The sequence below is a fragment of the Kogia breviceps genome, chromosome 2 (genome assembly GCF_026419965.1).
Source record: "Kogia breviceps isolate mKogBre1 chromosome 2, mKogBre1 haplotype 1, whole genome shotgun sequence".
In the NCBI taxonomy this organism is placed as follows: domain Eukaryota; kingdom Metazoa; phylum Chordata; class Mammalia; order Artiodactyla; family Physeteridae; genus Kogia; species Kogia breviceps.
This window is the reverse complement of record NC_081311.1, coordinates 63,065,285-63,088,829: the sequence shown is the minus strand read 5'-3', so window position 1 is coordinate 63,088,829 and position 23,545 is coordinate 63,065,285. Positions and strand designations below refer to the sequence as shown.

Genomic DNA, 23,545 nt, shown 5'->3' with positions numbered 1-23,545 from the left:
GAATCTCAGGTGAGAGACTGGGAACCCAGAACCTGCTGTCCTTGGAGGGTTCCAGCAGATGCCAGGAGATTTCTTTGCTTTGGCTCCGATCATCTCCAGAAACAGGGCCGGCCACGCAGCCATTTCTTCCACCTTCTAGCCCAGGCTCTGAGCTCTGCTCCCATGTCCCCTGTTCCTAACAAAGGCTTCCTCATTAGAAAAGAGCTTGAGCATACAATATTTGCCAACAAAAGCAACCATTGTAGCCCCAGGGAAGGGGGTTGGGGTAGAGAGCCAGGGAAAGGTTTTGCTCTCTGCTTGCCGAGACTGGCTCCAGGGAAGGCCTCAGCCCACAGTTCATGAGTCAGGCTGCTGGGGTCCCAGCTGTAGTCTCTCCCTCTTGACTTACCAAGTCTAAGGCAGGAAGTATGGGGTGGAGTCCAGGGAGAGCACTGCAAGTTCCTCTGGGATGGCCCTGCAGAGGGAGAAAATTAGCAATCACATGCCACGACTTTTCCCTTCTGTCGCCACAGGGCCCCCACTCTGCAGGTGGAAAACTGAGCCCCTGAGAAGGGAGGCAGGCCATTAAATCCTGAGCTCATCTGGTGGGTTTGCGGAGGGCCAGAATGGAGACAGTTCACTGCCTCTCCTGCAAGTTCCCACTGACACGTGGACCCCTCACACTCTTGCTTCAGCAGCCCTCACACACAAAACCACAGTCTGGCCCTTGACTTCACAGATCTTAAAGAACCAGAGAGAGGAGAAAGAGAACTCTATTCTTCCCAAACAATATAGATCTGTTTGGTGGTGCCATTTCAAATAATTGGATGCTCTGATAATGTTGCTTGGAATAGAACACACTCTGCATTTCCACAGGACTTTAAAGTTTACGTCTGTGACTCCTGTGATCCTCACCGTTTCCCCTTTGACAGATGAGGTACTGCAGCCCAAAGAGGGAAATGACTTGCCCTTGCTCACTTGGTCTGTACTGGCAGACTAGCCTACAACATTCTCCTGACCCCTACTCTTGTCTCTCTCTCCTGCTCAGCATTAGATTCTGGGTCCTGATGCCAGCTCTGCTGCAAATGAGCTGTGTGATCTGGGACACGCCACCTCAGCTCTCTGAACCTCCTTCATAAATGTACTGGCCCTCCAAAACCCTGTTGTCATTTCATTCATTCCACAAGTGCTGCTTTTCAGGAGGCCCTGAGTCAGGTCCTGGAGCCGTGAGGATGAAGATTCCAGCTCTCTGCCCACAAAGTGGGACCATATTCAGAGCCCAGGGAGGGTGTGGACTGGGAAACCTCATGTAGAGAGAAGAGGGCAGGAACCCAAGTTCTCTTTCAGGGGACCCAGAGATTCCCAAGAGAAGTCTGGTCAGAGAATTTGCATCCACAAGTTGGCCTCCCTTTGAGAAAGCCCTACAACAAAATGTCTGAACTCGAAAGAAAGATTAGGGTCTTTATACACTTTACAGAAAGGTTCTTTACTCTGCAGTTCTTAAAAACAAAACAAACCAAAAAAAAAAAAAAAAAACCCCTCCTTTCTCCAATTCCCACCTCTGGATTTTCAGTGCATTCAAAAATTGTTAGGAACGCATTCATAGAGTAAGCAGGAAAGGGAAGCAGGAAAGGAAAGCAGGAGTTGGGCTGTTTGCCTGACTACTGAACGGGTCTCAGCAGCATTGCAAAACCAGCAACCACTCTTATCTCTTAGACTCAGTTTTTCCCACCTTAGGCTGTGTGGTGGGTACATTGGTGCCAGGTGTGGAAGCAGAGAATGGTTATCATTTATTGAACCTTACTATGTGCTATAATTAACACCCATTTCACAGATGAGGAAACTGAGGCTCAGAGCTAGGATTTCAGTCAGGTCTGGCTGACTGTAAAGCCAGGGCTCTCGGCTCACCTTGCGCAGCCCTGCTCTTGACTAAGACACAGATCAATCACTGCACTTGAGGGCCCAGGGAGCTGTAGTATGCAAAATGGATAGATCCAAGGGGCGGAAAATTACTGGGGGCATCAAGACCATTAGGAGAGAAAGGAGACACTCTCTTGGGGCGGGGGGTGGGGTGCGGGTGGTGCTCACCATCTCCCCATGTAAAGGCAGTGGGACATCCCATCGGCCCAGGAGCTCTGGAAACTGGGCCCTGCAGTCAAGTAAAGGGGGGTGGGGCGGAGGAGCCTAGGAAAGTAAGGGCCATCACTCCCGGAGAGCCAATGATCCTGAGGGGACACTCTCCCAGGGCGCCCGAAGCCCCAGCTCGGGCTCCGCGTGGCACTTCCGATCCGCGCCCTGCGCCCCGCCCACGGGCGCTCTGCGCCCCCAGCTCCGACCCGCGCCCGGCCCCGCCCCGCCAGTGTGCCCACCCCCGGCCCGCCCCGCGGTCCACTTGCCCGGCTCCCGCAGCGTCCCGGAGCGTCAAGGCGCTGGCGGACTGACCCACCAGCAGTTGGCACTGGGGGCGCTGGCGCGTCGACCGCTGTGCTCTCCCGCCGGCAACCTCAGGCTCCCGGAGCCAGCGGTCCAGACGGCGGCGCCGCGCGTGGGGCCGGGATCGGGCGGCTGGAGGCTGCGAGGCGGGAGGCAGCGGAAGAAGCGGAGGACGTTCAGAGCCCCGAGCGCGCCCCAGCCTCGCTCGCAGCCCGGAGCTCGGGGCTCGGCGCCCTCCCGGCCCGCGTGCCCGCGCGGCCACATGGCTCCTCTCCGCGCGCGGCTTTCCTGTCTGCTGCTCTTGCACTGTGCGCTCTGCGCCAACGCGGGCAGCAGGACCCCAGGTGCGTGCGGGTAGGGCGCGCAGGGGCGCACGGGGTCCGGGGTGCACGCGGTCCGGGATGCACGCGGGCCAGGGTGGCCCGAGGGTACCCGAGGAGCCCGGCAGCTTTCGAGCGGGTGGGAGGCTGTGCGCACGCTGGGTCTGAGCTCTCTTTTCTTACCCCAGTGCCACCGACGCTGTCCGGGGATTTCTCTCCCTTTCTGGCACAAGACTAGGGAGAGACCCCAGGAGAGCACTTGAGGATAGGAGCCTTTTCTTAGGGGCTGTGTATCTGTCTCTTGGTCTCTGTGTTTCTCTCTCACTCTCTGTCTCTCGCTCTTGTGTGTCTTTCTCTCAGTGTCTTCTCTGTCTCCAGCTTGTATGCATGTGTGCACATATGTTTGTATGTATGTGCAAGTGTCTGTCACACACACAGAATCAGTCTGGCAGGTGGTTGCCCCACACCCCAGTGAACACCGGGCACTCACATTCCTGCACAGAAACACACATACATCCCTCTCCCCCAGCATTCTCACACTCTGTACTGTGCAGACAGCCTCTCACTCGCAGATCAGACACACTCCACCCTCACTTTGCAGTGTGAGGTGCCCTCCTGGTGGCTCTGAGTGTGGGGAGGGGGCTCTGGTCATTTCCAGGCAGGATGCCTGCTTGTCTTTGAGCTCTGTTCACGTACCAAACAGGATCCCCCTAGCTGAAGTCTTGGGGGTGTTCTGCTGCAAAGGGTAAAACCAGAGGAAAGTTCATCATCTCCCTCCCCGCCCTCCAATAACTGCCTTGGGCAGGAGGGATTTTCAGGGCACATCGTTTTCTAGGTTTTATCAGTGCCGTGAAGGGGGCTGGGGACACAAGAGATAGAGCTGTGTGGAAATGAAAATTCCTCCCTAACTCCTATCCATGAATCACTAGGCCTAGAAGCCAGGGAGCTGTCATTCCTGCCCTGCCTGGCTGGGCTTAGCGAGAGCTGTGTGAGGACGGGCTGCTGGCATGCAGCCTGGAGCATGGGGCCATGACCTCACACTTAATTCAGTCCGAGTGGGCAGGTCACCCCTGTGTCTCCTTTTATTTTTGAAGATCTATATATACCCAGCTTGGGGCTGGGCCATGTAGAAATCTCGGCAGCCACTGTGCTGCTTAAAAAAGTTTTCTTCCTAAACTTGGAAAAATGTAGAACCTGTATTCCCTCCCTTCCCTCTCCAGCTCTTTTCTCCTTGACACGTGCCCAGGAGGCCCTGAGTTTCTAGATGTGTTTGTTTTGCCAGCTGTGTTCCGGGAGCTTGGTGACGAGGGCCCTACCCCGGGGTGGGCTGGTGACTTAAGGGCACTGGGGAGTTTGGGCACATCTAGCCATCCCTCTTTGCCCTGGGGGCTTTCAGGGAATTTCCTCTGTAGTGCCCAAGGTTGGAAGGTTTGTTGCTGGAGTGACAGGACTCTGTCTGGCATCATTTGTTTTCCTCTGCCAGCTGTAACAAGGGCCTGGGGGCTATGGGGAGCAACGTGTGTCTAGCAGTTTATGAACTTGAACACCAATCATACAAGTGCAGAGATCCATGGGCTCTGGAAGCACTGGATGAGAAATAGATGAACTTGGTCTAAGGGCTTCCTCCAAGGTGACAGTCAAGGTTGCAGAGCCCTTCCTGCCCCCATGGGATTTCCAGCTTCCCCCGCTTAGCTCTGCTCAGACGGCACCGAAGTAACTCTTTCTTTATTTCCAACAGAGTTGCGCTTCTCAAGAAAGCTCAGTGACTATGGTGTGACAGTGCCCTGCAGCACAGATTCTCAGGGACGCTTCCTCTCCCACGTGGTATCTGGGCCACCAGCAGCCTCCTCGGGGAGTACAGAGGTGGACAGACCACCCGCACCACTGTCACACTCCGGTCACCTGCGGGTGGCTCGAAGCCCACTGCGCCCCAAAGGAGTGACCTTGCAGCCTGGCAGGGGGGAGCGCTCCTCCCTCTACTTCAACATCACTGTTTCTGGGGAGGAACTGCACTTACACCTGCGGCCCAACTGGCGGCTGGTGGTGCCCGGAGCCTCGGTGGAGTGGCAGGAGGATTTTCAGGAGCTGTTCCGTCAGCCCTTGCAGAGGGAGTGTGTCTACACCGGCGGTGTCACAGGCATGCCAGGGGCAGCTGTTGCCATCAGCAACTGCGATGGATTGGTAAGGGACAAGGCTTTCATCAAGCAGCACCCCCCATCCTCCCCCTTTCCTCCCCGTTCCCCTCACCGAGCCAGCCCGACATGGTTTTCTCCTTGGCTCCCGTGTGTTTGGGATTCCTGTGGGCACAGCCTGCAGTCTGGGCCAAGTCAGGGCCTGCGCCGCTTTCCAGAGAGAGCCCTGCGTGCCCCTTGGGCCCCCAGGTTCATACTGTGCCAGCTGTAAAGTGGCTGAGATAGGATGGTACCTTATCCTGGTCATCCCCTCGCCATCTACTGACACACCGGGACCACAGCTGACGTGTCAGGGTCTGAGTGCAGCAGACACACGCAGGCATGAGGAGGGCAGGCTCTGCTGGGATTGAGTCCTGGCCGTGCCGCTCACTGGCCGTGTCACTTGGGATAAGTTCCTTGCCCTCTGTGGTCCTTTCCCTTACCCATGAAATGGGATTTATTCATTCTGCACATATTTACTGTGTGCGCCCCACATGCCAGTCGGGCGCTGGGGATACAGCAGTGCCTGAGACAGACACAGTCCCCTGCCCTCCTGGAGCTGATGTGCTGGTGATGAAAATACGACCTGCCTCACCAGGCAGCATGGCCAGTGGTTGGCACCTGCTTGGCACATGGTCAGGGCTGTCGATATCAGGTGCTGTTATTATTTTTACTGCTGTGTCCTTCCTCGTGCCCCCGCCTCCCCCGTCTCTGGTCCCGAAGCCAGCCTGCTCTTCCGTGGCTCCCTGATCTGAGTCCCCTTTCTCAGGACCTGCTCCCTCCCCCCAGGCACAGGGAAACCCCTTCTAGGTGGTTCCATGTTGCAAACCAGAAAGCCACAGGTGGCTTCTCTCCTTCTTGTGCTCAGCTCAGGCTGAATCCCACTCCCCCCGCTGCCCCGTCTGCTGTGTATCAGGCCCTCGTGAGCCTGCGTGGCAGCTCCGGGGCCTTGATGGGCACTGTTTTCATGGTCTCTGCTTTGCCAGGCACGAGCTGATATGTCCAGGAAAGGACCTGCTTGCCCCTCTGCCTTTGAGCTTTAAGAGAGGGATGGGTCAGATGGGGGGATGGATGGTAAGGGGTGGGGTCTTTCCTTACTGGCAGGGCTGGGAACACTTCTTACCATCTTCCCATCCTTACGAGGTGTCTTCCTGCTGAATGTCATGGCTGCCTTTGTCTAGACCAGGGTTTCTCAGTCTTTTTTTTCGTTGTCATCCCCCTGAGGAACCTTTTAGACATCTTTCCCCTAATTGCTCCCCAATGAAACCTTAATACCACAGCTATACTGAATATCTGTTTTAAAACTCTATGTCTATCTGTGCTTTATATATGAAAAGAGTAAAATTCTTGCCTCCCAGAGAACCACTTTTTGCCCCATGGGAGGCACTAGAGCCCCCATTGAGAGGCATGGTCTAGGCAGTGGTTGGTTTTCAGAGTTGACTGTGCACCAGAGTCACCTGGAATGTGAGGGTTCTGTGGAGCGGACTTTGAGGAACCCAGATTGTAAGGATAGCTGGAGAAGGCTGAGACCTTGTCCTGGTGCCAGGGTGAGCCTTGGCCGCCATCCCGCCCTGGCTCAGCAGTCCTGGGACTCTCCTCAGCCTGTGGCTAGCGCTATGCTGTGGCCAAGTTTTGGTTGTAAATCCCAAGTGACATGAGGAATCACCTAAAGATCCAGTGTCTGTGCAGATGGAGAGATAGAAAGCACCAGTACACATCAGTGGCTTGGGCTGAATGACATGGTGACCTGAAGTCATCAGCCAAATGGGCTGTAAGCTGTTCAGTGACAGAGATGTTCTCCCGTTTCCTTGACTACCTCCATAAATGTCCACGGGGACCTAAACAAAGGCATGAGTGGATGATCATCACCATTAATATGTAACTGCCCACACCCTTTGTACCCTGGAAACCTTCTTATCATTGAACCAGCTCAGCAGACATTGACAGGTGGTCACTGGATGCTCAGCTGATGTTGCTGACTTTTGGTGGCCTCTGAGTAAATGTTCTCATTGGCTATGTGACCTGGGCAAGTCACTTCCCCTCTCTGGGCTTTCCTCTTCTCATTTGTCCAAAGAGGGGCTGCACTCACTCCTCCCTGGCAGACAGAAATCGATTCTACGTGACATTTGCAGAAGCTGGGTCAGGTCTCGGAGGTTCCATGGATGAGCTTCTGGAAGCCTGTTCTGCGGTGGAACTGAGGCTCCAGGAGTCGCTTGCCTGGTCCCTGCGTTTGGTGAGAGGCAGAACCGGACCTCATGGGCTAGGCCCCTGCTTGTGCCCTGGGCTCCAGAGTCCAGTCCCTAAGGCCAGTTCTCAGGGGTCTCCCTGCCCTGGTCCCTGACACGGACCACAGCCCAGCACAGAGGCTCCCTGTCCAGGGCAGAGATTTCCTCACCTCCAGCCCACTCCAGAAAACTGCCCTGTGTCCCCGTGAGAGCAAGAGCTGTTCACTGTCACTCAGCGGAGCCACCTTTGGATTCAAAGGCAACAGTGCAGCCCTTCTGATGATAAAATTTAACTCTGCCTCTTTATGTGGACTCTGGGTTTTAACCCCATCTTCTTCCACATCTCAAATGCTGAAGTCATTCAGTCCAAAAAAATACGTACTGAGCACTGGCCATGGGCAAGGTCCACAGGGAGATGTAAGAAAGTGAAGGTGACACGAATAATAACAGCAACAGTCACGACACGAGCCATAGCCATAGCCCAGGCACAGCACACATACTGTCATGTGCATTCATTAACTTCATCCATCGTGTAAGTGGGGAGACTGAGTCATGGGGAGAGGTGTGAAGATAGTATCAATACATGTAGCTTCTATTGGCACAGGACTTTTTAGTTTATAAAGCCTTTCAGTTGTATGAGGTGCATACACAGATATTGTTGTGACCCTGCTTTGCAGAGAGTCAGGTCTCTGTCCTCAAGGAACTTGGGTGCTACGCAGGGGGTACCCCACAAATAGTTTCAACAGCAACTTTGGTTTTCCGTAGCATGGCAGGGATGGCTACTCGGTAAATGGGAGTGATTATTATCCTTGTCTTAGAGAAGATAATATTTGAACTGGGTCTTGAAGGATGAATAGAAGTTTGTTGGGGCCAGATGGTGGGTAGGGCGTTCTGGGCAGACAAAAGAGCTTGCCAGTGAGGGAGCACCATGCTGGATGGGGCTGGGGAGGTGATCCTAGAAGACACTGGGCAGGTAGGCCTTGGTCTGACCTTGAAGGAAGGGCAGGATAGGAGAGGGGGCCCAGGGCAGGGAAGCAGCAGCCTGTTAACTGAGAAGAGTCTGGGCTGGGAGTTGGGAGCCATGACTGTGTGACCCTGGGCAAGCTGCCCTCCTTCTCTGGGCCTCCCTTGCCTCCTGGGTGTATCATGGAGCCTGTAATGGATGAGCTCAGAGCACCTTCTAGCTCTGGCATTGGTACTTTGCGACACAGGGCAGGCATTGCTGGAGGAGCTTGAAGCTAGGCCACTGTAAACCTGTAGTTGACTGCCCCTTCCTGGCAGGTCCTGGGTCTGCTCCTGCCAGGCCTGGGCGGGGCTGCAGGTGCAGAGAGGAAAGACACCCATCCTGAGCTTGGCCCTCATGGCTTAGCAGACCTTCCAGTTGGAAGACGGTCTGAACAAACCCTCCTCTGTGTGGACAGACTTGCAGCCGTTTGGACTTTAGCTGCTCTGGTGAGAAGTGCTGTGTCTAAACTGATGACTCGATCCTCCTTTCCAGCTGGAACCTGCGGTGGGAGCAGTGACCATTATCTCTTCCACTTCTCCTGCCATCCCGCAGAGTCAGTCACCACGGGCACCGCGACAGACACTGGGCGGGTGCTGTGCACGGCGGTTAATTCATGCCTGACACTGAGGAATGGGCACTTTATCTCACTTCCCACCTTCTCTGCTGGAAGGCCTGGTGTGTCATAGTCAGGGAGGGGGTCGGCGGGGGGGGGGGAACCAAGAATGAGGAAGCCAGGACCCCTGCCCTAGATGAGTCTGGAGGATAATGGGAAACCAGACATAAAAGCAGACAGATTACAATCCTGTATGAGGCAGCAGTGGGAGGATCCGTTTGTTTTGGTTAGGGGATCAGGGAAGGCTCCTGGAGGAGGTGGCATTGGCTCAAAATTGTTCAGACATTATAAACATGAAAGAAAGTGCCAGGCCCTTGGCCAGCAGAGAGAACTACTGTGGCTGTCTGTCTGCTCCTAGGCCAGTGATGGATGACACATGGCACTTGCAGTGCCACTTGGCCTCCTGCACGCCCGGCAAGCCCTGCAGGTCAGCTGTGCACGCTGACCCAGAGCAGGCTTGTGGGTGTTTGGGGGAAGGAAATAGGCGATGTGGGGAGGCCCAGTCGTACCTGCAGAGTGTTTCCTCTGGGGTTGGGGGCAGCTGTCAGACACTGGGGTCCCAGATTGGGAATGCACCCAGGCAGCAGTGGCAGCCTGCTGGTCTATTCTGCAGAGCCTCCCTTGGGGATCCCGGCCAATCAATGTGGCAGTCCCCCCAATGCTCCTGTGACCCAAAACCTCAGGGCCTGTGGGCAGGGAGGGCCTGGGTCATCTCAGGTCCCCTGGCTGGGGCCAGGTGCAGAACAGACTCTCTGCTAGCATTTGTGGTTCTGAAGTCCTGAGAGGCACGTGGAGGCCTGGGTGGGGGGCCACTACTTTGTGGGCCCTGGAGGGGTTGTGGGGTGCAGGAATGAGATCAGCAGAGTGGGACCCCTGCATACCATCAGGAGCCCAGGCTGCCAGCCTCCTGAAGGCCACTTGCCCTGCTTCTGCCTCTGTCTCCCGGGCTCCTGGGCCTCGCTGCCCCTGCACTGGGGTCATGGGGACTGGGAGGCATCACGTCCCCCCCTCTTTGCCCTCAGTGCCTCTGTGAGTCACAGGCCTGGCGTGGAAGCAGCCGCACGTGTAAGATTTGTCACCATCTGGTTCTGTTTTCCACCCTCTGCAGAACGTGCATTTTTAACGGGTTACAGAGTAGACCCCTGGCAGGCGGTATGGGGAGAGGGCAGGGGAGGCTGTGTCCCAGCTCTGCTTCCTATCCTCTGCCCAGTGGTGTGCAAGTCCCAGCAGCTCTCTGAGCCTCAGTCCTTTTGTCTTTAAAATGGATTTAAGATGCCAGGCGGAGGGCGTGTGTGTTGGGACTGACAGTTTAAATGGCCCGGCCTTTCTCTGTGGGGTGATGAAACGTCCTAAAGTTGATTGCGGTGGTGGTTGCACAGCTTTATGCAGAGACGAAAAGCCATTACATTCTGCACTTTAATTCTTTTTAATTTAAAAAAGAAATTTTTTTCTTGGAGTAGAGTTGATTTACAATGTTGTGTTTCATGTGTACAGCAAAGTGAATCAGTTATACATATACAAACATTCTGTACTTTAAATGGGTGAATTGTATGGTATACGAATTATGTTTCAGTAAAGCTGTTACCAGTAGGGCCTGGCCCATAGAAAGCCCCGTGACAGGCATTTAAAATCATAATTAGGAAACAGTCTAGGGTGGCAGAAATTGTGGAGTCTCTCTACTCTAGTACAGACTAGCTGTGTGACCTTGAATAAGTTTCTAAATCTCTCTGTGCTTGAGATTCCTCATCTGTAAGGAGGAGAGAACAATCGTCTATAGGGCTGTTCAGAGGATTAAATAAGAAAATGTAAAAAAGTGAAGGGTCTGGTATATGGTGGGGCCTTAAAAAATGGGGATCATTATCAGTAATATTTATTACTTTTTTATAGTAATTACTACAGTCATTACAGTTATCATTAATGGTGAGAAATACTGAAAGTATTGTTGGAGTCCCTTGTACTGCAACAGTATGTAGATTATCAGTGCTCTCTGATGTGAGCCTGAGGCCACCTCTGGTCCCCGGGTTGGCCAGGCCCTGCCTCCCCTCTGCTGTGGCAGCTTTCTCTGCAGAATGGGCCAAATGGTGCTTGCTCAGTGCATGAGAGTGTATTACGACTGGTCTGTAATAACCCCACATGCCTTCCAGGGCAGGAGGGTACTGAGAGGTGCCAAGTGGAGCATTCTGTTAACAATCTGTAGGCACCTTCCCCCAGCCAGGCCCTTGACCAGCTCCTGGGGATGCAGGGTTGAAACCCCTCTCTCCCTGTGCTCCAGAACCCATGGTTTAAAGAAGGCTGATATGCACAGTAGACTGCATGAAACAAGACTGATCACACTAAACGTCAGTGTTGTGTAGGAATGCAGGGAAACGTAATGCACTTGGTAGGTGGCCTGTAGGTGAGTACTGAGGAGAGGTGCTCAGGGAAGGCTTCCCAGCAGAGGGGACATTTGGGCTGGGAATAAAAGCATCAATAGGAGCTTTCAAAGCCAAGAGGTGGGAATTTTAGGCATTCACAGGGAAGGAAATCCTACGTCTTTGCAGGATTCAGGAAATGGCAAATCATCTCAGCTGCTCTCCACTGGAAAGGGGGGCGATTAAAATGTAGTTGGGAGAAGCTCTACCTCACTGTGGACTTAGATTTGCCCCTGTGGCCATAGGGAGCCATGGGAGGTTTGTAAGCAGGAGTCACTTTAGTATTTGGGGAAGATGCAAATCTTTCCAGCTGCATGCTGGCACAGTCCTATTGTAGCAGATTTGCCTGGGGCTCATCGGTGTCTTTGTGCCAATATCTGTCCTTTCCCCGGGGTTGCTCCATGATGTCTAGGGAGTGAGTGGGCTTTCCTGGCAGCTCCTTGGCAAGCACCCAGCTCTGCCTTTCTGTCTGTGCCTGCCCTGGGATGTGGAGTGTGAGGCCTGGAGTTTCAGAGGTGCCCTCACCCAACTGCCTGGCAGGCCTGTCCCCATACATCGTGGCCTGCGGGCTGCCTGCCCTTACACATCTGTGCCGACAACCCTGGGAGGGGTGGGGGATGTCTGGCCCCGCATTGTGCAGAGCTCGTCACCTTGCTCCACCTGCCTCTCCAGCCTTGATGGTGGATCCTGCCCTGCAGACCCTCACCCCTCCCCAGCCAGCCTGGTGTGTTTGCACCTCACTTTGTAGCCCATGCCTTTGCTCTTGCTGTTCACACCTCCCACGGTGCCTTCCCTTCCCTCTGCTTGAGGCATCCCCCATCTTGGCCACCCGGTTCCCAGAAGTCAGGAACTGTCTTAACTTTTTGCATTTCTCTGCATGCCTAGCACAGGGCTGGGTTCGCGGTATACAGGAGGTCGGGACTTCAGCTGCCTCTAGGAGCAGGGAATAGTGCAAGGGAAGAGGGCCAGGTACTAGGGGAGAGGTGGGACAGCGGCAAATTCCTTTTTAAAGGGAGTGCCAATCTGGTATCACATTTGAGAATTTTAAGAAAGAAATCAGAAATACGGATTTTTAAGCAAAGTGTTCTATTTTTAAGACAGTATGTGGGCCCAGTGCAGCAGGGCTCTTAGCTGGAGGCCTCAGCTTGCCAGTGAGCAGTGCAGGGGATGAGAGCATGACCCCTGCAACCAGACTGCCTGGGTTGAAATGCCAGCCTTGGCTTTTTCATGCTGTGTGGCCTTGGGAAATTACTAAGCCTCTCTGTGCTTCAGTTTCCTCATCTGCAAAGTGGGGATAATATTAGTCACTTCATAAGAGTTGTCATGTGTGCAAAGGGCTTTATTAGCACAGTACCTGATATGCTTCAACTGTTGCTATTAAATTGTGTGGATTTATTGGTTGAGTCCACTGGGTCTGAGGGGATGGGAGTGGGAAAGAAGAGGAGAGGAAGTCAAGAGCACCTCAGTTTTCTGCTTTACAACCCCAGAGGGGTCTCTGGGCCTTTAGCTGGGCAGGCAGAGCCCATTCCTCCCAACCTTCTCCAGGCCTGTTCACTTTTTTCTCAGGCTGCAACTTGCTTCTCACCCCCGTCTGCATTCTTCCCCTGGAACATTCCCATTGCGCTCTCAAAGGGCAGTGTCTGAGCTTAGTCAGTCACCTGTGTGTCTCTATGACCCCGGCACCTGCCACAGGGCAGGCCCTCAGTGGATGTTGGGTGAGCTGATGGACCGGGAGAGGGAACGTGGAGGGCTCCCTTTCAGCGGCTCACGTTTGCATCTTCTCACCTCTGTCAGATGGGGAGGGACAGCGGGCCTGTCCTCCTCTCTGTGGCTGTCTGTCTGCTCCTAGGCCAGTGATGGATGACACATGGCGCTTGCAGTGCCACTTGGCCTCCTGCACGCCCGGCAAGCCCTGCAGGTCAGCTGTGCATGCTGCCCCCGAGTGTGTGTCCCAGTGTGTGCTCCAGGCACCCATGCCCCGTGGGCCTGAGCCAGTGGGTGAGGCGAGACTGTTTGCTCTCCTGCCCTCAGTGTGCCCTTTACTGGCGAGTTTCTGTCTCCAGAGCTCGCATCCTCTGCGAGGGTGCAACCTGCTTCATCACGTTTGCTATTCAGGTAACCCAGTTCCCTGAGAAGCCCTCAGTCCTTTGTAGAATTTATGTTTCTATAACGAAAACAAGAAATTGTCTTTTTGGAGAAAAAGGGAGCTTCTGACCTGCCACACCAGGGTGACTGTGGGTCTTCAGGTAGATAGTGGCCTGCAGCCCTTCTTACACTTCATAGAGTATGCCCCCCGTGGTCACTTCCTGCTTGTGGGGCTGTGGTCTGGGGGCTGCAGGCATGGGCAGCAGTCAGCATGGGGTGCCTTGACCCCAACCAAATCCAAGGAGGTGGGAGCACAGGTTTTCTTGGAGAGATAGGCAGTGTGGGGAAACTGAGTGACTGTATCAGTTATCCACAGCTGTGAAACAGACCAGCCTAAAACTGCTGAACTTAAAACAATAGCATATTCTTTCCACAATTCTGTTGGTTGGCTGGGTGATTCCTCTGCCGGTTGCTCCCTGGACAGTTGGCGAGGCTGGAAGGTCCAGGCTGACCTCATTCACACATCCGGCATTGGTGCTGGCTGTTGGCTAGGCAGCCTCAGTTCTCCTGTCTGTGGCCTCACATCCTCCAGCAGGTAAGACCATCTTCTTTCACGGCAGTCTCAGGGTAGCATTCCAAGAGGGTAAAAGTGGAAGCTGCAAGATCTCGTAAGGAAGATCTTCTAGTCTTGGAAGTTGCATAATGTTGCTTCTGTGCATGCTATTGGTCAAAGTGAGCCACAAGGCCAGCCTAGATTTTCCAAGAGTGGAGGAATGGACCCTACCTCATTTCAAAGAGGCATGGGAGCAGAGACAGGAGACATTGTTCCAGCCATCTTTGCAATCGTTCTCCCATACTGACCCTAGGCAAGTGGCTCGACCTCTCTGAGCCTCAGTTTCTGTATCTGTAAAGTGGGTGTTCCTACCTTGTAGTTTTGTTAATTAGAAATCAGGCACTTAAAAGTGCTGCCACAGTGTCCAGAACAATAAATGGTAGCATTTGCTCTTATTATTGTTGATCTCTTGGAATAAATATAGAAACTGAGGCAGGTTCCACAGTGGGTTTGTTTCCAGACCCCTGGACGCCCATTCTAGTACTCTTGCTTCCCAGAAGGCCCCATCCCATCAGGGCCTCTGTCTGAGTGGCCTAGGGTCTGGATCCTGGGTGGTTTTCCAGTCTTCGAGGCGGTCTGATCTTGCAGTTTCACTTCCCTAGTTTCCCCACGGCTGTGCCTTGCTGTCTGCTCTGGGTTAATAACTTATTTATGATACGGAATAGAAGCCAGACATCACCTCACTGCCGCTCCTTCCGAGCAGAGCCGGCCTCCCATTCCAGGGAAGGCTGGTCTAGGGGCTGGTTTTATTTTACTTCCCTGGCATCTTTGGGCTCCTGGAGGGAGGGTGGCCTCTGGGCTGCTCCGTGGGCTGGTGAGTGGGGGGGCGGCTGTGCTTGCCTTCCACCTGCCTTCCAGCTTCAGTGTGGCCCAGGCCCAGGGCTGGGCTTTTGGTGAGGACCTGGGGAATTTCCGCATTCCCCGGACCCTGCAGTGGAAAGTTCCCAAATCATCCGCCAGGCCTGGCCTTCTGTTTTCAGCATGTGGGCCTTTTCCTGCCCTTATAGCCTTAGAAACAACAAGAACAACAATAAGAAGAACAACAGCAGCAGTAATATTTGTAGGCTGCCTCATCCCTGGCATCTCCAGGGAGCTCCGTATCAGCACAAATAACTCTCCTGTTATGAACACCTCCGGCAGTGAATCTCAGCTCAGCGTCACTGCCAAAGTTCATCCTAACTCAGCTATGACTGGAAGAGGCTTTTGGGGGCCTCTCGGTCCCCTTCTCACTTTCCAGACGAGGAAGCTGAGGCTCAGGGAAGGGAAAAGACTCACCCAGGGTCACGCAGTGGGCGACTGTCAGGGCCAATGGGGTCCAGGTCCTTGACCCCCAGTCCAGTGCTACCCCCACAATCCCACACAGCTTCTCCTGAGTTAGTAGACGGGAATCATTCCTCAAGGTCATAAACCCTGTAACGGCCAGGGCCTCGGTAGCCATGGCAAGGACTTCAGAGCACAAACACTGAAGGGACTGGTCCATCAGTTGCCTCGTGGGGGGCATCCTGGGAGTCCTTGGGCCTGGGTGCTGAGTGGAGGTGTTTACGAGGCTCCCCCTGCAAGGGTGGACAGCTCAACTTCTGCGTGTCGTTGTCCTCCTGAAGACTGGGAAACCTGTTAAGAGAAAACAAATGCCAACCTCCCAGTGAGCAGGATTTGAAGCTCAGACGAAACCTGGTGCTTCTCAGCTCCAAGTCACCATTGCCGCTGTTTTGTCCATTTTCGGAATTTTGCAGGGCAGTGGGTTACCGTTATGCACACATCACTTGACATGATGGATGTCATGTCATGTCATGACATGATGGAACATTAACACCCTGCACTCTCCTTTTCTTCTGCTTTCCATAACATGGCTGAGGGGGCAGTAGATCAGGCCCTTTTAGAGAAACCTCTGAATGTGGGAGTGTTTGTTAGGACCTGGTCGGTCTGAATGCAAACCCTGTTCCCAACGGGTTGCTTGAAGCCCTTTGTCAGTTTTTGCTTTTAAGTCAGCCAAATATTTATACCTTTGATCTGTCCAGAAAACATTTGTACCCCCAGGCCACCCCGCCCCACAGCAGAAGTTAATTTCCGCCCCTTGAGATTGGCAGGAGCTCACACTCTGAATTAGCTCCTTCAGCCCAAAGAGGCCTTGTTGAGTGCTTGATATTTTGTCACCTCATAATTCACAGTCCCGAGGCTGTCCCCTAAGCTACAGCCGTGTTTTGTGGGAGAGGACTCTCATTAAGGGTGGTATGCCCAAGGGGGTTCATTTTGGAGACTTGGACCCTGAGGATGTTGGCCGAAGGTGCCTTGTTCCGAAGTTGGTCCTGTGTTGTGGATCGGTACTTGTCCTCTTGTGGAGAAGCTCGCATCTGGAAGAGGGACAGACAGACATATGTGGGTGGGATAGAGCACCCGCCAGAACCACTGGGGGTGTGGAGGAGGGGGCGGTGACGGGGTGACATTTGAGCTGGGCTGGAAGGGCATCCCGCAGAGCTCTCCGCAGGGCACAGGCATGGAGGCCCGCGTGCACAGGTGTGGCTTTCCAGCTAATGTGGTTTTGTCCACTTGTCCCCACTGTGCAGAGGAGGGCAGCGATGCCTGGAGGGGTATGTGTTGTCAGGACCCCCATGTGGGGTTAGACCTGGGCCCGGCACAGGAGTTCAGGCGTCTAGGTCCACTCATCTTTCCATTCTCCTGTGCTCACCTGCCTTCTGCAGGGCCCTTTGGGGGCAGGATGATGTCAGAATGGATCAGAGGGGAGCCCTGGCTGGGACAAGTGACCTGCTGGGGGCCAGCCCTCCGCTGCAGGTAGGACCGGCCGCACCCTTTCCTGGAGCCACCCCACTGTCCTCTGGCTTGCTTCTGAGCTGTAGGGTTCAGGCCTTGAGGCGGGGAACCATTCCCCAGCTCAGGGCCTGGCAGCGACACCGCCTCCTGGCATGTGAGGGCTGCTTCCTGTCTCCCTGTCTTGAAGCCTCCACTGCTGCCAGGACTTTGGGCCAAGCAGGGAGCCAGGTGGAGCTCCCAGCCCAAGCTTGGTGGGCCGTCCGTGGTGGTGACTGAGGGGGGAAGCCTCAGAGCCACTTGGCTCCTGGGCATGGGGAATGGAAATTAATGGTGGCTGCCAGCCTGGAAAGGTCTGCCCTTGACTCTGGCTGGGCTCCAGGGTGGGGGCTTGTGGCACAGAGGGACTCTCTGAGCACCTGCATGTGAGGCCCCGCCCTGCCGCTGGGCCAGGACCCCTGCCACTGGGCAGGGAGGGGTGTCATAAAAAGCAAGCACCCTTCCTGTAAGGACGTTTGCCAAGCCTGAAGAAGAGCTTCAGGAAGATCTAAGCAACTCTGCTCCCTGCAGAGCCAGGGGATAGACTCGGTCGCTGCCTTCAGCAGCAGGAGCAGCGTAGAGATGTTGCTGTTAATTGTCCTCACTCTGCACTGTGGGCTCCCAGCTGGGAGGGCTGTGACATCATTGACTGGCCACTGGCCGCCCAGTAGATCACAGCCTCCCTCCCCACCTCTCGGACCCACCCAGCTCAGGGCAATTTTGGCGAATTACTCTTCACTCACAGTGGAGTGGCACCTTAAGGGCAGGGGTTGGCTAGGTTCTAAGATAGCACCTAAGGCACAAATCACGTGTGGTCCGGGTGATCCTTGGTCATGCGCAGCCCGGGGAGATGCTCACAGTGTAAGAGGGGTGCAGTCACCCGGCCTGTCCGGGCTCCCCTTCCCCACCCCCGCCCCCCCTTGGTCAGGGTGTGTACTCATTGTCCCCTTGTCCCCTCTCTGGCTTCTTGCCCGTCTCCGGTATTATGACACACTAATTCTGGTCGGACACCTGACGCTCATACTGCTGTCTTTGTGAAACATGGATGATCACTTCAACATTCCATTTAGTACCATTACACCATTTGGGAGCTTCTAGAATTGAGACCAGAGGTTCCTAGCCCTGGGTGCATGTGAGAATCACCTGGGCAGCTTTGAGACAATACTGATGCTCGCCCCCCCCCACCCCTGCCGCCCCATCTCCCTAGATGTGATTCATTTGTCTGGGGTGTGGTCTGGGTGTCAGTCTGCAGATTCCCCAGGTGATCCTAATGGACACTAGGGGTAAGACCCACTGCTGTAGCCTCCTGGAAAAGTCTCCTTTGTGTTTGACGGAAAAGTTGGGGGAGAGCCAGTCTGAGGAAGGAAAGAAAGGAAAAGGCCACACACCTGCTGTGGGCCAGGCCTCAGCAGGGGGCATGTCCCCCTCATTACGTCATTTCATTTCATTTCAGGAATGGAAACTGAGGCTTGGAGAGTGTCGCCCAGCTGGGAAGGGTCCAGGCTGGGACAGAGCCCCAGGTATTTCACTCCCAAGTGTAGCTGCTGCATCACTTTGCAGGGAGGTTGGATGACCGAAAAGGAGGGTTACATTGGGTTTGTTTCCTTCTTTTAAATTTTGTTTTAAAGTCATTGTTATACAATTTTTTGTTGCTCATTGTAGCAGGCAGATGTTCTGTGCAGAATCAGGTTTCCTTTTCAGATAGGGGAATCATGGAAAAGTTAGAAAACACCTAAATGTTTAAAGAGAAGGAAATTGCCTACAAGTTCACACCCAGGTGGTGCATTTCCACCAACCTTTGGTTTGCCCATGTTCTTTCTCACATTTACAATTCCTGTGAATCAGTCTTTTCTTGGTAAGGACTTTTCCCTTTAAGGATGCTTAACCACTGGGACTTTTTTCTCAGGGATTTCTTCCCGTGTACAGACAGGGGATCTGAGCAGGTCAAAGCCAGGTCGCAGTGGAGCCAGGACTTAGGGGCAAACCATCCACGGTTCCAGAATGTTGCTCCCAGCATTCCCTTCATGAGCCACTGGCACACTTTGAAGTTTGGTCGTGATAATCATGGCAGCAAACTCGGACACTTACACAGTCCTTGCTGCCAGCTCTCAGTGCTCTATGTATGTTTCTCCGAGCAACCCACAAGATCAGTACCTTTATAACCTGAAGCACAGGGATGTTTAGTAACTTGTCCAAGATTCCATGGTTTGAGAGTAGCAGGACGCAGGGATTCTGCCTTTAGAGTCTCTGCATTTACCCAGCACATGCCCCATGCTGTTTCTCCCCTGAGAAGGATCTTTGCTACAAATGGGCTGGGCCCACCAAGGCCCCAGTAGCCTTTCACCCAGCACCTCCCAGGGTGTGGGGCCTGCAGAGGTCATGACCCTGGGAAGTAGGCGGAGCCAGCAAGCATTCATCTGGGGTAACTGCCTGCAGCTGGTGGACGCTTTCCGCTTCCTGTGCTTCTTCTGAGCCTCAGGGCCTTCTGGGACTTCTGCTGCGCCCGTGTGGGGTGTGCGTTGCCCTCTGAGGACAAACCTGGCGGTTCTCGGCTCCATCCTCCGAGGGCTCCTTCCTCCTGCCTGTCCCCAAGGCTGCAGCTCGGCATGAATCAGCTTTCAGACTCTCCTTGGCTTGGGCCCAGGCCTTGGCGGCCCAGCCTCCAGCAGAGCTCCTGTGGCTTGGGGCTTCCACATCAGGTTTGAATTATGTGGAATCTCAGCGTCCTCAGGCTTTCATCCCAGCCGTGCTGACTCACGCTTCCATGGTAGCGGGCAGCCTGTGCGCCTCATGCATGTGTGTCGTCTGTGTCGTCTGCCTGCTTGTGTGTTGTCTGTGTGTCATCCCTTTGTGTGTCATCTGGGTGCATGTGTGTCTCTTGTTCCTGTGCATATATGTCATCTCTGTGCCTATCTTATCTCCCTGTGTGTGTGTCATCTAACAGCTTTATTGAGATTCACATACCATGTAAGTCACCCGTTTAGAGTGTACGATTCAGTGGATTTTTATTATATGCCCAGAGTTGTGTAATTATCACCATGTTCAATTTTAGAGCATTTTCACTATCTCAGAAAGAAGCTCTGTGACCTTTAGCTATCGCAGCCCTCTCTCTCCACCCCCTCTCGCCACTCCCAGCTGGGATCAATTACTCCAGCCCCCGGCAACCACTAATCTATCTTCTGTCTCTGTAGATTGCCCTATTCTAGAGTTTCAAATGAATGGAATTGTAGAATATGTGGCCTTTTGTGACTGGCTTCTTTCACTTAGCATAATGTTTTCAAGATTCACCTATGTTGTAGTATTTTTCAGCATTTCTTTCTTTTTTATGGCTAAATAACATTCCATTGTATGGATACACCACATTTTGTTTATCCATTCATCTGCTGATGGGCATTTGGGTTGTTTCCACTTCTTGGCTGCTGTAAGTAATGCTGCAGTGAACATTTGTGTAAAGGTTTTTATATAGACTTATGTTTTCATTTCTCTTGAGTTTATATCAAGTGGAATTGCTGGCTCATATGGAAACTCTGTTTAATATTTTGTGGAACTGCCAGACTGTTTTCCTAAGTAGCTGCATCATTTTATATTCCCACCAGCAGTGTATGAGGGTTCCAATTTCTCCACATCCCTGTCAACACTTGTTAGTGTCTGACTTTTTGATTCTAGGCATCCTTGTGGGTATGAGGGGTATCTCATTGTGGTTTTGATTTGCATTTCCTTAATGACTAATGATGTTGAGCACCTTTTCATGTGCTTATTGGCCATTTGTATATCTTCCTTGGAGAAATGTTTACTCATATTCTTTCCCCATTTTTAAATTGGGTTGTCTTCTTATTGAGCAGTAAGAGCTCTTTACCTATATTAGATGCAAGTCCCTTACTAGGAGAGCAGAGGCTGGTTTCATATCTTTTTGCACCCCACCCCCCACCCCCAAGCCCAGCACGCAGTAGATGCTTCGTAAAGACCTACTGAGAGAGGGAACGATGGTCTCGGGCTATGGGGGCGTGTGGGGTGGCACTGGCCCCCTCACGTTCATCGTGAAGCAGAGGCAATGGCCCAGGATGATCCCTCAGAGGGTCTGGTCCCTGCAGGTTATGTTGGGTGTGTCTTTCAGTTGAACTGACTTAACAGAACCACTGGGGAGGTGGAAGGACTTGAAAAAAACCTCATCCCTGGGCCCACCCCTCCCTTTGATTTTTGGCTTGAGTAACTGGGAAAAAGATAGTGTCATTTGCTGAGATGAGGGAGGCATGCAGAGGAGGAGTAGGTCTGCTTTAAAGTTTGCAGCGCCCAGCGGAAGCCCAGGGTCTCTATCAAGGAGACTGTTGGACAGTCTTACATGGAATTTCGGGAGGGGTCAGAGCTGAGGATGTAATTTTGGAGTTACCTGCAAATACGTAATCCCCATAGGATCAGGAGAAATCCCCAGGGAGCATGTGTGTGTGGTTGGAGGAGCTGAGTGAGACCAGGACAAAGAAGTGATTTCTGGCTCTGGCTACATGAGGTCACAGGTGACTGTGATGAGAGCAGTTTCCAGGAAGTGGTGGTTCTAGACGCCTCTGTGGTGTGGATAGAGGCATGGAGGTGCAGGTGGTGAGTGTGGACAACTCTTTATGCTGTGGAGGGAAGCAGAGACCCTGGCAGTAGCTGGACAGGGCTGGGAGGGAATTTCACATATGGGAGATCCTCCAGTGCACTTATCAATACATGTCAATGAGACTGAATCAGGAGACAGGGAGGGCCTGGTGATGCCAGAAAGAGGGATGCTAATTGCAGGAGTTAAGTCTTGAGGCGGTGAGAAGGGGGTGGTCCTGAGCACAGGGCACGGCTATGGGAGCTCATGTGGTGGTGGGAGAGCCTGCCTGACGGTGTCTGTTTTCTCCTTGAAAACTGGAGAGGGTGGGGGAGGAACCACTGTTAGATTGTCCAAGCCAATGGGAAAACAGGAACACAGGTGTAACAGGGCAGTGCTGCAGAATCCCCTGCCTGCATCGTGCTCACGTGAGTGCCCTGGGCACTGATTCCAAGGGAGACCAGTGGGCACCGTGTGCGTTTTCTCCATCAGCGTGCAGACGTGGAGTGAGTGGCGGCTTGGGTTGAACCAGTGCAGAGGCTTCTCTGGGAGAGCAGGATGGAGGGAAAAGCAGGAGAGAGTTATGGGTGTTTGCACAAGAACTATTATGTGTCTGGATCGAGAAGTCCAAGGTGGTGAGAGGAGAAGTGAGGACTTGGAGGGGGGATTGACAGTGGTGGAGTGGTGGGGCCATGTGTTGGAGGTCTTGATGAAGTTTAATTGTAGCTGGAGCCAGCGTGCTAGAGTTAGGTGAGCAGGATGGTGGGGGGAGAGAAGGAGACACCCACAGTCAAGGTTTCTGAGGTTGTAGCAGGTGATGTGATCTCGGGAGCAACCTGGCTGGCAGTGGCTGGGGATAGAAGTAGGTGGCTCTGTTGGGGGCGAGGCTAGTGGAAGCCACTTCTGATTCTCATGTCATTCCCAGTGTGTGCATCACCCAGCCTCCACTTGCTGGGTTTACTTTTGTTTCCTCTAGTGGAACAGTTTCAATCTGAATTTGCTGGAAGCCTAGAACCTGAGACAGCACAGCAGGCAGTAAAACCCTCGTAATGGAATTTACAGAACAAGTTCAGGCCTGAGAATGCACTCTCCTTGGGAGGTGGCAGGATGGTAGGGTTGGGGGTGGCCTGCTCTGCTTCTTTCCCTGCTGGGGAGGCCCCACATAGGCCAGCCTTGGAAGGAGAAGGAAGGGGAGACCTGGCCCACACCTCAGCTGGCTCCACTGCAGCCGCCATCTTGAAATGGGCCCTCCTTCTGGGCATTTGACAAAGGTTGGCCAATCTGAGGGGGCAGCAAGGGGGCTCGGGATTCCCCTTTCCCAGACCCAGGCTGGGTCCTTGCTCATTGTCTCTGCACCTGACTCAGCACAGATGGAGCCCTGTCCTTGTCCAAGTCTGGACTTCTGCACTGTCCAAGGTGTCCTTTGGGATCTCAATCTCTGGCCTCCCTGGAGATATGTTTGTTGGCTCATTTTACCTGTGCCTCCCAGTTTACATGCAGGTACATGCAATTTTAGAATAAACATGTTTATATATACGCATTCCCACATACATACGAATTTCAAAATAGTATGACTTCAGTTATCTGCTGAAATATTTGGGACCTCACCCTGATGATAGACAGCTGCTGGTAACCAACTGAACTCTTCAATTATGACCCACGGCAGGACACAGGTGATTTCTAAGGCAGCAGTCACCTACCCTGTCATCACCTGACTCCTTCAGGTGCCCTGGAATTACACTCTGGATTTGGGGGTTTTTTCCTGAGGGGAAGCTGGACTGGAAAACCTTAGTTAGCATGGCCTGAAGGCCTCTGGATGAAGACGCAGAAGAAGCTGTCACCTTTGCAACCAAAACAGTGTCACAGCCATGTTGGAAAATTCAAACAGGCCCCTCCCTCAGCCACACACCTTCCAGGAAAGAGTCCTCAGCAGCCGTATTAAAGGGTCTAGAGCAGGGCAGAGGGGGCCAGGCTTGCCCACTGGTGGGTTTCCATTTGGAGAAATTGCCTGAAGGCCTATATAGTATGTGGCTCAATTGGATGTAAACAGCTATTTGTTGTTGTTTTTATTGCACGAAGGATCTTTCTGGAATATATTTCCTACTTATTTACTGTTTCCAGAAGAATAAGTTATGGGTGAAAACAGATACAGCTGACATTTATTTTCCATTCCACCAGAACTTATTTTCTCCCCCTTTCTTGATTTCTTATACAGAAATTTGATTTGATTTTGTGCTTAAAATTAGCCACCACTTGTCAGAAATATAAACATCTCATAAATTGAGAGATGGGAGTAATTTGGCAAGGAGGC

The 23,545-nt window shown here is 53.2% G+C and overlaps 1 protein-coding gene across 4 annotated transcripts in view; it reads left to right on the top strand.

The window, feature by feature from the left end:
* The first annotated feature begins 2,527 nt into the window (after nucleotides 1–2,527).
* Nucleotides 2,528–23,545, top strand: part of ADAMTS14 (ADAM metallopeptidase with thrombospondin type 1 motif 14) — a 92,316-nt gene continuing 71,298 nt past the window's right edge. For 2 of the 4 annotated variants that reach the window (XM_067025447.1, XM_067025445.1), the window contains exon 1: nucleotides 19,235–19,360. In XM_067025447.1, the coding sequence (XP_066881548.1) occupies nucleotides 19,268–19,360 (93 nt within the window). In that variant the 5' untranslated portion in view covers nucleotides 19,235–19,267. Of the gene's footprint in view, nucleotides 2,757–4,470; nucleotides 4,914–16,575; nucleotides 16,647–19,234; nucleotides 19,361–23,545 lie in introns of those variants that run through there. The other 2 variants (XM_067025444.1, XM_067025446.1) reach the window with 2 other exon arrangements.